Genomic DNA, 12211 nt, shown 5'->3' with positions numbered 1-12211 from the left:
AATATAATTGTAATTACTACAAAATTATCTTCATCTATATGTTTTTATTTTTTATCCTTTTAAAAAAATGATTTGTCCAGATCGTCAAAAATTCATTTTTCTAATGGATGATTAAAGGAAATAAATACTCTAGTTTTGCCGATACTTCTGAAAAGCTGCACACAAAAAAGAAAATTACAAAAATGTAATTACCAAGTTTCCCAAGAGTCTCGTGGTATGGTATGGACTATAGAATAAACAATATCAGTAATATTTCAACAATTTTATCTACAAAATTCAAAAACGTATTGGTAGCAGAAGAAATACGTATTTTCAATATTGGTAACACGAATATTGAAATAAACAAAAGTCTGGATATTATAAAATGTTGGATTAGCAACACAGCATAGAAATAAAGAAAAAAAAGGGTCCAAACTCAAAACTAAACAGCATAATGACCTTAGAAACGTCTACAGCTACACAATGGAACCAATTTAAGGATGATGGAAACGAGTGAACCTGAACATAACTCAACTGGTTAAGACATTTACTTTAGTCGTGGGTTCAAATCCATACCCCACGTGTTTAAAAAAAAATGGAGAAACGGGGAGGAACAAACAAGGCAGCATTTCTTCCAGATTTTGTGGCAGTGGCTTTTATGCTCAAAACAAACACACTAATCTCAAGACTCAAACACACTAATCTGATACAAAGAGCCCGTTAAAGAGCATTTCGGCTCCATTCAATTCAGTCACGTTCACTTATCGCAGTCAAATGCTCGTCGATCTCCTCGGTTGTCAACACTCTGAACACAGGATTGTCTTGCCTCATCACTCCAACCTGTTCATGTAAAATTATTCAACAATAATATTACTGTAACGTTTGTACAATAATTGAGTTAACGATTATTGAGAAGTATTTGGAATGCCAAGTACTCAATCTCATGTCCTTTACATGATCTTACAAAGTAGAGTAATAATTGGAATTTGGAGCTATTAGGAGTAGTAATGAGTGCAACCCTTCAAATGATCCTAAGACTTAAATGTAGATATCAACAAATAAATAACAAAGATCATACAACAAGCTTGTTAAAATTGCTTGAATTAGATTTAAAACGCTAAAAGCTCCTTAACTGAGTTATAAATCATTATTATTTGTATCTGTGTTCATATGGTCAACATTTCTAACCTTCTTTTTTTCTTCTTCACATTTCCAAACATCTTTTTGGCATTTCCACAACATTAAAGGAAAAGGAATACTTCTCCCCAATACAATACCAAACGCTTCATCGACACAACGATAGCAATTTTACTCTATGGTTTAGATCTCCCGTCACATTAGAACTCTAGTATGATTAAAATAGATAAGTGAGACTATCAGAACCTCAATCTCATTTGCCTTGAAGTCCTCCTGCAGAACCGATTGGAGGGCTGAAATTGCAGTCTGCAAATGGAAATATCACAGTATTTAGAGGAGGCATATACATAAAAGTAAAGAAATAAGCATCCATACGTTTGCAAGGAGCCTAACTCGTTATAATTTTTAGGCTTTGCTGTGCATCATGTAAAGCTTTAAAGAAAGCACATTGACCTGTACAGTCTCTTCATAGGTGAACTCTGGATCGTTCTTCATTTTCTTTTCTAAGAAATTGATTGATTCCTGCTCCTTTAATCCCACACTCGTAGCCTAAACACATCATTTAAAAAAAAAAAAAAAAAAGGTTTCAAGCATTAAGTGATGAAATACCAAATTTAAGAAAACCAGTGGAAAATTGTCAATAAGGAATAAAAAAATTACTTAGAAAAAATGCACCATACACATGAATATCTTTGTGAGCAAATACCAGCGAAGATAAACCCATAATGTTCTATGCTATTATAGTATTATATATATAAATAGCAAAGTAAGTTCCACTATAACTAAGTCTTATGCCAAATGCACACAGCAGCGACCTGCTAAAGAAATCCACAGGAATAACAAGCTTCAGCATCTATCGCACTTGAAATGGAGCAAGAGCGTGCACCAATATATTGACATCAGTTTGATGCTTATATTATGTTTTGAAGCTCGAACGAACCTAAAGGTAGTTGGAGTAGAATAAGCTAAATCTCAAAATGATAGATAATTCATACAAATTTTACAACTCGACAATATTAACTCGGCAAGAAAATTAGATATTGAAGAGATATGTGCAGACACTATTCCAAGGTGGCAGCTGGTAATGGTACAGAAAATTGTAAATGTTTCATATGTTGGGCCTCCTAAAATATTGACCATCAAAAATGAGATGGACTAACTATACGAACCTTGTGACCAAAAAAATGACCAGCTGGATCACATTTGTAGAGTCGGGGTCCATACTCATCATCAATGCCTAAAACCATGGCAACTGGATAGAGACAGACGACAAAGTGCAAAAGATTAAAAACATGGTGAGAAAACTTTTCTTGTCCATAAATTCAAAGGTTGAAATATAAAATATAAAGCAATGCCAAGACCCGAGGAAAACATACCTACCCCAAGGGGTCTCATATAAGCATGCTGAGTATAGATTTGAGATTTGTCAGCTATCCTGCCAACCAACAACCCAGCATGAGAAGGTTTTGAAAATTATACACTGACACCAAAGTTCTAAGTATCATGGTAACAGAACTACTAGTAATTGTAGTTACTACATAATGTAGATCAATATGCAGGTGGATGAAATCTGAAAGCAACAGCATGATGAAAATTCTAACTCAAAAACTTTCCTACGAAACATACAACAAGTTGCTATCCATTTTGCAAATCATAAATTAACAATATCCAGAAATACATTATGGATTTTTTTTTCTTTTTTGATATCCGTGTGCCGGGCCAGCTTGCGCGCACCTCAACTATTCACGGGCCAACCGCCTGACCCTACTACATTTGGTTGACAAGGAAACTCGTAGGATATTAAATCCTAGGTAGGTAGCCACCGTGGTTTGAACTCATTCCCTCTAAGTCCTTTGCTATTTACATTGGCCCTCATTGACCACTTGAGCCATCCCATGATGGTTAAATACATTATGGATTATGGAAAGATAAACTAAGGTCAGTAAGCAACATATGGAGCTATTCTCTGCTCTACAATCCAGAATTCAAATAAATTGATTGAATAGATTGTATGTCTGTGACGTATATAACTAAACGACAATGGCTTAGTATAGTATGAAATAAATATGGTACCATTTAGCTAATACATCCACAGGCATCTCATATCCATATCTAAAACGAAACTCAGCTGCTTCGTTCCTTGCTTGCTGAACCAAGGTTCTGGCATCAGCTGAAAAGAGTACAGTATAAAAATTGTATCAGTGACTACTCATCCCAAGAAGCCATTGGAAAAGTTGCCCATGAGATAAGCACTAAAATCTAAGCTCAACTAATAAATTGACTGAAAATCAAATTAAAAGCCGAGTGTAAATGTACAATGTGCATCATATAGTTTAAAGCCATATTTATAGGTCCAATATACCATATCATTTTGATACATTTATTATTTTGGATGGAAGAGTAGCTGGTTCCAGTAAATTTTTCAAACAATAACTAAGCAATATCTAGGCAGGAGTAGTGCAACATTATGTCCAGAGATCACGTCAATACATCACAATACCATGCCACGTTATAATTCGTCAATAGCTAGATTTAGATGCAATCCTACATAGTATATGTTGCATGTCAAGAATTAATGATTAACTATAACTACTTTATGTTGCATATTTGGCATAATGAACAAAAAAGCATCTGGCTGACGACCATCCCCTACCATAACAAAGTTGTAAGTAAATCTGAAAAAGACACGAGAAATACCTGTCATGCCTGTTGCTAACAACCCTAGGTACTTTGTTATGGGGAAAAGATGTGAGACACTTGTTTGATCCAAAAGCTTATCCTGCATTGAATTTCAGAATTTACACATTCAACATCATCCATAGATTATATTATTAATAAAGATGAAAAGTCCTCTCGGAGTCGAACCAATTGTACTTACCGGAACCTTCTTTTGGGTCACAACACAAACTGAATCTTTACCCCGAACACCAATAGAAGTAATTCCAGCAGCCTTGACAGCCTTAAATGCATATTCTGTTTTCCATTTAAAAAAAAAAAAAAAAAAAACTAAATCACCTAAAGTTATAAGAACATACTATGATCCTCAAGCTAAACTGATAGGTTAATTTTACTGACTGAAAGTCCACTAGAGATAGACTAGATAACATATATTGAGAATATATTAAATGATGAAATTTACGTAAACTTAATAGTATAAGCTTTAACGAAAAAAGGGTGATTTACCATGGTATTATAGTAAAATTTCCAAGTTTCCATGGATTAAAGTTCGTGCAATAAACCCATTTACGAGCCTAAAATGAGTGAGTATTGAAAATATAATAAATAATTGAATCTATCCCAAGTGAATAGCTTAAACGTTTTGTGTAGTGGCAATTAGCAACATCCAAATCACCCAAACCTAGATTACCCGTGCATAAAGAACAAAAAAGAAATAGGAATTGGAGTTTTATAAACAATTTTAAGAGCAAGAAGGATTAAGACGCTCCACGTAAAGCTCAAAGAAACAGATAAACTATTCTGTAGTTGGAGTTTGAGCCTCTTAAACAAAATGAGATTCGAATTCGTATTTTTCACTGGAATCAAGGGCTACTATTCAATCCAAAGACTCTGGCCACAATCACTCTAAATAACCATGAACACCACAACAAAGAATCAAAATATACATACCAACTTGAAATAGACGGCCTTCTGGCGAGAAAATAGTGATGTGGCGATCGTATCCACCTCCACTTCCACGACTCATGGCTTAGGGCTCAACCTCTTCCGCTTCTTCGGTCGCAGTTTTTCAGTGAATTATCAATTATGCGAAGGAGAAGAAGACTGATAAGAAGGAGGAGCGATGTAAAGAAAGCTTTCTCCCCAAGAATACTCTTATCAGCAGCAGCAGTTTAATTTTTCTTTCATTTAAATAAAAATTTGAAAGGGCTTTATACAGTTTAAAATCTTTTTCGATAACAGTTTCTGTAATTACCAATGTTTTCCCAAAAATAAACAGTAAATTAAACAGGTCTCATTAAGATTAAAATGAGAACTTATATTCAATTAAAAAAAAATTAGGCCAAGGAAATTTATAATAGGTACCTTTTCAACATTTGGGCTGATTTTTATTTTGGGACTTTATTTTTAATATTGCTAATTTTTAAACTTGTTTTAAAAATAACACTAATTCAAAATTTATTCAAAAAATAATACTTTAAAAATTCTTCTACTGCTAGGTCATCTGCCTCTCAGAGAGAGGCCCAAGTCTGCTAAAGACAACTTCTTGAAAAAACGACATGCAGTTCCATTATTACAAAAAAGAAAAAAAAAATAGTATGTCGTCTATTCAAGAGACGACATATATCAAATGTGAGCAATAATGTTAATTCGGTGAAGTTTCTTTCTAACCACTTTTGTAACCTAGAGATCTTAGGTATAAATCTTAACAGTAACACTCATGTTTTTTTTTAGCAAATTAAATGTTATATTGCAGTTTCCTTTTAAATAAATTTCACTTATTAAAATTTGGTTAAAAAAACACATTTAGTCTGTAATTTCATTAAAGTAATGATTTAGTCATTAAACTTTCAAAAAGTAACGATTTAGTTCATGTATTTTAACATTAGTTACAATTTGGTCCCTATCGTTAAAAATGGGATGGTTGGACTTGGGACCATACATAAATTTGTGCCAATCTTCTTTCTTCCAACTTGATTTTGAAATTGTGGGAAGATTCAACTGTTAAATCTCTTCGATTATGTCGATGGAGCTCGGAACTTGGTGCAGCTTGCACAATATCTACAAGATGAAGGAAAGATTAAATCTGGAGACTGCAGCTTAACCATGAGATGGCGTCGAGAATGGGTTGAGAGAGGGATTCATACAGCTGGCAATTTAATTTGTACACATCTATACGACACGACAGTTCTCTGTTAAATCTAACTTATTATTTAACGATAGAGACCAAATTGTAATCAATGTTCAAGTACATAGATTAAATCATTACGTTTGAAAGTTCAATAACTAAATCGTTATTTAACGAAAGTTCACAGACCAAATGTGTTTTTTAAACTTAAAATTTTTATTCTCCCCTAAAAAGAAAATAATTACCATTCAAAATTGTAATAACTTTTTATATTTATTAAAAATATATAATTTTTTAATCTTACGAGGGAAGATTGGAGAGAGATATTAATAACTAATATATATATATATATATATATATATATTATAATAACTATTTCTTATTGAAAAAATTATAGTTTTTTAAGAGTAATTATCTTATGTTAGGAGAGAGTATAAATTTGAATAAGTAAATTTTTTAAAAATAACAATATAACATTCAAAATGTCAAAAAAAAAATTATGAGATAATTGAAATTTGAACCTAAAAACTCCCTGGTCAACGTAGTGATAAAGAATGTCACTCCACCAAATAAATATTATTATCTATGATATGATAGGTATATATTGTCTCTTAAGAGATGACCTACCCTTTTTTGTATTTTAAAAAAATAACGTCAAGACAACATGCAATATCACGTATATAGGTTGTCTCTTAGAGACGATCTAGTGACGGAAAAACTTCTATAAAACTTTTTTTTCTAATAAGTTTCGAATTAATATTATTCTAAAATAAATTTAAACAGGACTATGAAAAAAATCTCAATTTTGGCTAAACAACTAAACCTAACAGTTTTTTTTTTCATAAAAAAATAAATAAAATAAAATAAAAACCTCCACCATCAAACTAGTCAAAACAATAATTTTCAATTTTATAGTGAACCAATGCATTTTGCCCAAAAGATCCAAACCAACTTGATTTGGTTGGTTCATAAATAGAATTTATTTTTTATTTTATTTTGGCTACGCTTACACATTGATCGATAAGCAAAGCCTTCTATTTGAGGGGTTGTCACCCATTTCCAAAGTGGGGTTGGGAGATATGGCGAAGCTAGTTTTGGTGTTAATGCAGTAAAATAAAAGGATCAACAACACCCGCAAAACATGTAGAATAACACTTTAAAAATTATCAAAGTTGAGAATCTTAATGTGTCCAGGAGATTCGGACATCTGAACCTCGTAATTGACCCAATGTCGAATCCATGGTCGAGACCAGGTAACCTCGAATCGGTTTGCGCGGAGGTCGAGAGAAAACCATCGGGGTTCTCGATTGGGGGCCGAGAACTCCTCGGCGTCGAGAAGGTCAGCATTGAAGCCTGGTTGGCTATGGTCGACCCGAATCGCCGAGTTTCAACTTTCTTATCTAGTGAGCCCACTCCTCCTCCCGCCCAACTCTGCTCATCCAATCTGGTCTATAACACCATGAGTGGTTTTACGCTTAAGAAATACAATTATATAATTATTCCAAGTATGAATTAAACCCATGTGAATGTCTTCTTAATTTTCTCCACATCTGTTTGTATTTCCCCAAAAAAAAGAGGTCAAAATGGCTCCAACTCCAAAACTTCCTCCACTCTACGTATCCCAAATGTAACCATTAGTTAATAAAAAGAAATTAGAAGCAAAATGGCATGGATTGAACTTCTCTATTATCTCTAGATCCAAAAATGGAAAAGACAGTTTATAATAAAGGGCCGACACAAGCTTTGAGTGGAAGCAAATGCAAAATTGTATCATCATCTCGTAGTTGTAAAAAGCCTAATTTCCACATTCATCATCTCTCATTTGTCCCTTAATTCCTGCATTAATCTTTAAATTAATTACTCTTAGTCTTTATAATAACCCCCAACACCCAACTTCTCCCACTCCCCATAGCTTTGAAGGAGAGCCCTCCAACCAAAATGAAGGTGAGTTTTCATGTTTGTTTGTTTGTTTTTTTTAATTTTTCTTTTGTTGAGTGAGTAACCCTTTTGCTAATTTTGATTAATTATTTCAGTTGTTTAGTTGGATGCAAAGTAAACTCCAAGGAAAAGTAAAATTTCACAACAAAGAATCACATTACTCATCATTTCCTTCAAGTGCGTAATTGCATGCACTCTTTTTTTTTTTCCTTTTTCTTTTTAATCTCTCAATTCAAAACCGTAGCTGGCTACTAATTTCGTTTAATTTTCTTAAATTTTAGTTCAATCAGATGATTTTGTTGATGAAGAAGAAGGTGAAAGCATTCCCTCTTTGCCGATTGGGCTGCTGGCAATTGGAACTTTTGGCAACGACAATGGCAAAAGTAACAGTAATAATGAGGATCCAATTGATGATGAAACAGTACTAGAATTTGAAGCAGAGAATGGTGAGGGTGACAACAAAAGTCATCGCAACTCTATTGTGAAGAAATCTATTCCATTTCTCGTCAAGAAGTTGTTTGTGTGTGGGAGTGGAAGCAGTGGTTTTGCAGTTACACTGCCCCTGCCCCGGCTCCTGCCCACGCCCCAAGACGCCAGGATGAACAAGGTACATGCAATACACACACACATATATATATAATATGGTAAAATACGTTTTAGTCCCTGAGTTTGATACGCTCGATCCCTAACGTCAGAGGAACTAGCCCGCTTCCCATTACTCGACAAAGGCTATTGTCCGGTCCTCTTTCATGTGGAATCGTTTTAGTTAGATACTACCCAAGTCCGCATCCACTTTCTTATGTGAAAGAGGTCTTGCTTCATGAGACTGAACCTTCTTTATTCAATCGGAGTACAGCTTTCTATTTAATCCTAAGTTTCAAAAGGTAACAGTACGATCCCAATCTTTAGAAAATAGTTTTAAAAAATTCCTTGAATTCAGCATTAACATAATATTGACGTAGCATTGATGGGTGACAAGTTTTAGATGTTATAAGAATATTTATTAATTTTATATCATTTATAATTTCTTTTCCTTCTTAATTCCCTCCTCTCCTTCATCAATTTTCGAAATTTAGACACCCAATAGAAACATATCCTAAAAAGACTAAAATGTATTTTACCTTATATTAGAATTCATAAAATTGATTTGCTAATGATATATCTTATCCATCCGATCTCCACAGATTTTGAAGATGATGCTTCACAAGAAAATCTACCCTAAGAATTCTTCTAACACAGCTCCCTTGAAGAGATTTATAAAGGAGAAAGAGATGAGTGATAAGAGAAATGAAGATAATAAAGAATATAATAATTAGAGATAATGTCTACCACCGAGCCTCTCCTCTAGTAGTCACTCATCCGTCTACTCTCGAAGACCAGAAACGAGAGCTTGTTCTTATCAAAGGCTCAAGGATGCAACACAACCTTGATACAGCACACCCACGGATTACACCATGACTACACATTTTCGAGACTCACTGCTTCTTTATTCGACACCCGAAGATTCACCGACACAGCTAGGTTTAGACCATGGCTCTGATATGCTATTTTAGAAACTTATTTACACAAATGTCTAAAGTTTTCTAATTTTACACTTTTAGATTTCTGCATGTAGAATTTTATTTTAATTCCGATTTTGCCTTGCATTTACATTTATTATAGTTATTTGTTTTTTTGAAATATAAAAGATTGAATTCCATAAATTATTATATCCTTTAATTATTGTGGGCCTCGTACTAATTTTCAACACAAATCTCTTAATTCACTCCCTCAAAATCTTAATTTACTCCTTCAAAAATATTGATTTTCTCTTAATTCACTTGCTCAATCTTTAAGGACAATTCAAAATCACACAAACATCTTTTAAGTTTCAATAAACATATATCCACATATTCAAAAAATATATTTAAAATCACAATATATATCCACTTATATATCCGCATATATACATTCAAAATCACTATAATATATATCTGCATATATACAAGTTAAGTTATAAGATATATATCCTAATCAAACTCACTATAATATATATCCTCATAGACACATAATAATTCACATGAAATCGAAAATCGAAAACAACGGTTGGAATGCAAACCTGTCGATCGGTATAAAAGGAGACGAATTGCTTTGGCGACAGAGAAAAACAGAGGCGGTCGGAGATGAAGGTAGGCAGACGTCAGCCGGAGACATAAGCAGGCAGAAACTACCAGAGAAGAATGAAGGACGAAAATCTCCTTCCGAACGGGATAAACAAAGACGGATGATGGAGAAAAACAGAGTCGATCGGAGAGGTAGGCAGACAAAGACGGACAATTGGAAAAGAAGAACGGACGGTTGGAGGAAGAAAAACAGATGATCAGAGGAAGAAAAATGGACAATCGGAAGAAGAAGAAAGGGGTTTCGAAAATAGATGACTTTGAGAATTTTTTGGGTTTTGGAAAGTATAAGGGATTTAAATTATGACCTCACAATTTATCATTTTTAGATTTTAAAAATTATTTAATATTGACTTGGATCCTTAAAAAGATCTACTAGTAATTTGTGTGATGGGTAACATACGTTGTTTTATGACAAAAGTGTAAATTTTATACCTTTCAATCGTTTTATGTAATTATGATTCCTAAATATGCTATCAATGTACTAATCGTATGATTCCTAAATATGCTATCAATGTAGTAATCCCGAGGGAACATTGACCAATATTATGTAAGTTAGAGAATTATTTAACTCCTAATTTCTTCATTTCATCTTCACTACTTTGTTGTGCTCTATGTTTTGTATCTGTCTTGTACAAAATATACCATTTTCTAAATGAAATGGGCCCTTTCAGCTTTACCAATTCTAAAATCCTTGCACAACCTCACAAACCAGAAATTTTGCAAGGCCTAAGCTCCAAAAATGCATTATTAAAGTGTGACAAAAGGATGGAGAACATCCATTTCCAAACATCCATTGCTCAACAAAATTAAATTAGCAGACTTAAAGAAAATATATCTCGTCTTGTTTGGCCACAGTTTAAAAGCCCTTTCCAATTTCCACCAAAATTCATGGCAAATTGGCAAAGTGGACAATAGCCTGTCGCTTTTGAATTGAACCTTTTGGAACTGATAAGCCAAGAATTAAGTGGAAAAACACTGGATTAGTAAAGTAGAAATAGAAATGATAGACCATAACCAAATCAAATCCAATAATTAACTCTTCCTTACATGAGATTGGCCATCCTTCAATAACAACCAAATAAATTACTTCTCCCCCTTTCTGGAGATTTTTTCCTTGATGTTTTCGAAATAATAGGAGACCTCAAAGAACATCCATTGTGGGGAAAAAAAAAAGGAAGCCAAATCCTATGACTCAAAGTTGCAGATGCCCAACTCACAGAATGCTTTTTACAGGAAATCTATAAAAGCTGCAAAAGCATAGATGACAGATACCACGATAATACAAATGAAACATCTCTCATTTTACTTGCTTCTACAAATTGCTCTGTCTCGGTGTTGTTCCATCTTCCATCTTATTGAATGGTTCACAATGATAATGTTTAGCTCTGTTCAAAGAACTGGAGGTCTATTGACATATTTGAGGTTAAATGAGTTAAAAGGATCTCCTAATTCAACACTGAGAAAACTTATCAAATCAATGGTTGAATCAGTTTAGCTAAAAGAATAGATTGCACTACGTTTTGAAGCATATTAGATAACCCGATCAGGAGGTCGGCTTTACGACCTACGGATTTTTGTTAGTTCTCAGAAAAACCAATTAAGTTTGTTTGGGTTTTTGTTTTTGGTCCCATTGAGTTTAACCAAACAACTCTCCTACAGTGTTCTTATCGTCTAAAAACTACAGCATATAACATGTTTTCTGACTTGACTCTCACCATTTTTCCTAAGAAGGAAAGAAGGGAAGAACAATTCACCAACAGTATGCTATATTTCCACCTAAAAAGCTATGGTTGACTAGGAACAGCTTGTTTAGTATATCTATCTGCAACCACATAACATCATTTTGAATCATTGCTGAAACTGTACGCAACTAGATTCTCTAACAAATTGGGACACTTTGAATGTTCTCAAACAGCTTGGATTCAGAGAGAAACTTTTTTGAGGTAAACTTGCACATTTCATACTCCTCATTTGCTATTCCTAAAGGTTTTCGGAGGTTTATCAATTGAATACAGATCAAATTTCTTTTTAATGAAGATTGAAGAATATAAAACATATGAGATAGACTTGTGAAACTGGGGGGGATACCAGACTGCCAAAGATTATCGGTGACTGTCTCCACATTAGAACAAAAATACAGCATGATGTAGAAGACTTCAATATTTCAAAGAAGACAGCCAGAAGATTTAGA

General features: G+C 33.6%; 2 protein-coding genes across 2 annotated transcripts; one reads left to right on the top strand and one right to left on the bottom strand.

Moving 5' to 3' along the window:
• Positions 1 to 333: 333 nt before the first annotated feature.
• Positions 334 to 4971, bottom strand: LOC111016980 (proteasome subunit alpha type-6). The gene is made up of 9 exons (XM_022292600.2): positions 4744 to 4971; positions 3995 to 4089; positions 3814 to 3895; positions 3190 to 3286; positions 2493 to 2551; positions 2286 to 2368; positions 1570 to 1665; positions 1363 to 1422; positions 334 to 819 (listed from the first exon to the last, which is right to left on the bottom strand). The coding sequence occupies exons 1-9, from the start codon at positions 4817 to 4819 to the stop codon at positions 727 to 729; spliced, it is 741 nt and encodes a 246-aa protein (XP_022148292.1). The 5' UTR covers positions 4820 to 4971; the 3' UTR covers positions 334 to 726.
• A 1990-nt stretch (positions 4972 to 6961) lies between these two features.
• Positions 6962 to 9577, top strand: LOC148209481 (protein NEGATIVE GRAVITROPIC RESPONSE OF ROOTS-like). The gene is made up of 4 exons (XM_088128010.1): positions 6962 to 7864; positions 7954 to 8035; positions 8140 to 8465; positions 9043 to 9577. The coding sequence occupies exons 1-4, from the start codon at positions 7859 to 7861 to the stop codon at positions 9172 to 9174; spliced, it is 546 nt and encodes a 181-aa protein (XP_087984136.1). The 5' UTR covers positions 6962 to 7858; the 3' UTR covers positions 9175 to 9577.
• The last annotated feature ends 2634 nt before the right edge of the window (positions 9578 to 12211 follow it).

The sequence above is a fragment of the Momordica charantia genome, assembly GCF_013281855.1.
Source record: "Momordica charantia cultivar OHB3-1 chromosome 8 unlocalized genomic scaffold, Mcharantia_2.0 BLBB01000008.1, whole genome shotgun sequence".
Taxonomy (NCBI): Eukaryota; Viridiplantae; Streptophyta; class Magnoliopsida; order Cucurbitales; family Cucurbitaceae; genus Momordica; species Momordica charantia.
The sequence above is the reverse complement of the archived record's forward strand: the minus strand, read 5'-3'. Positions and strand labels throughout refer to the sequence as shown.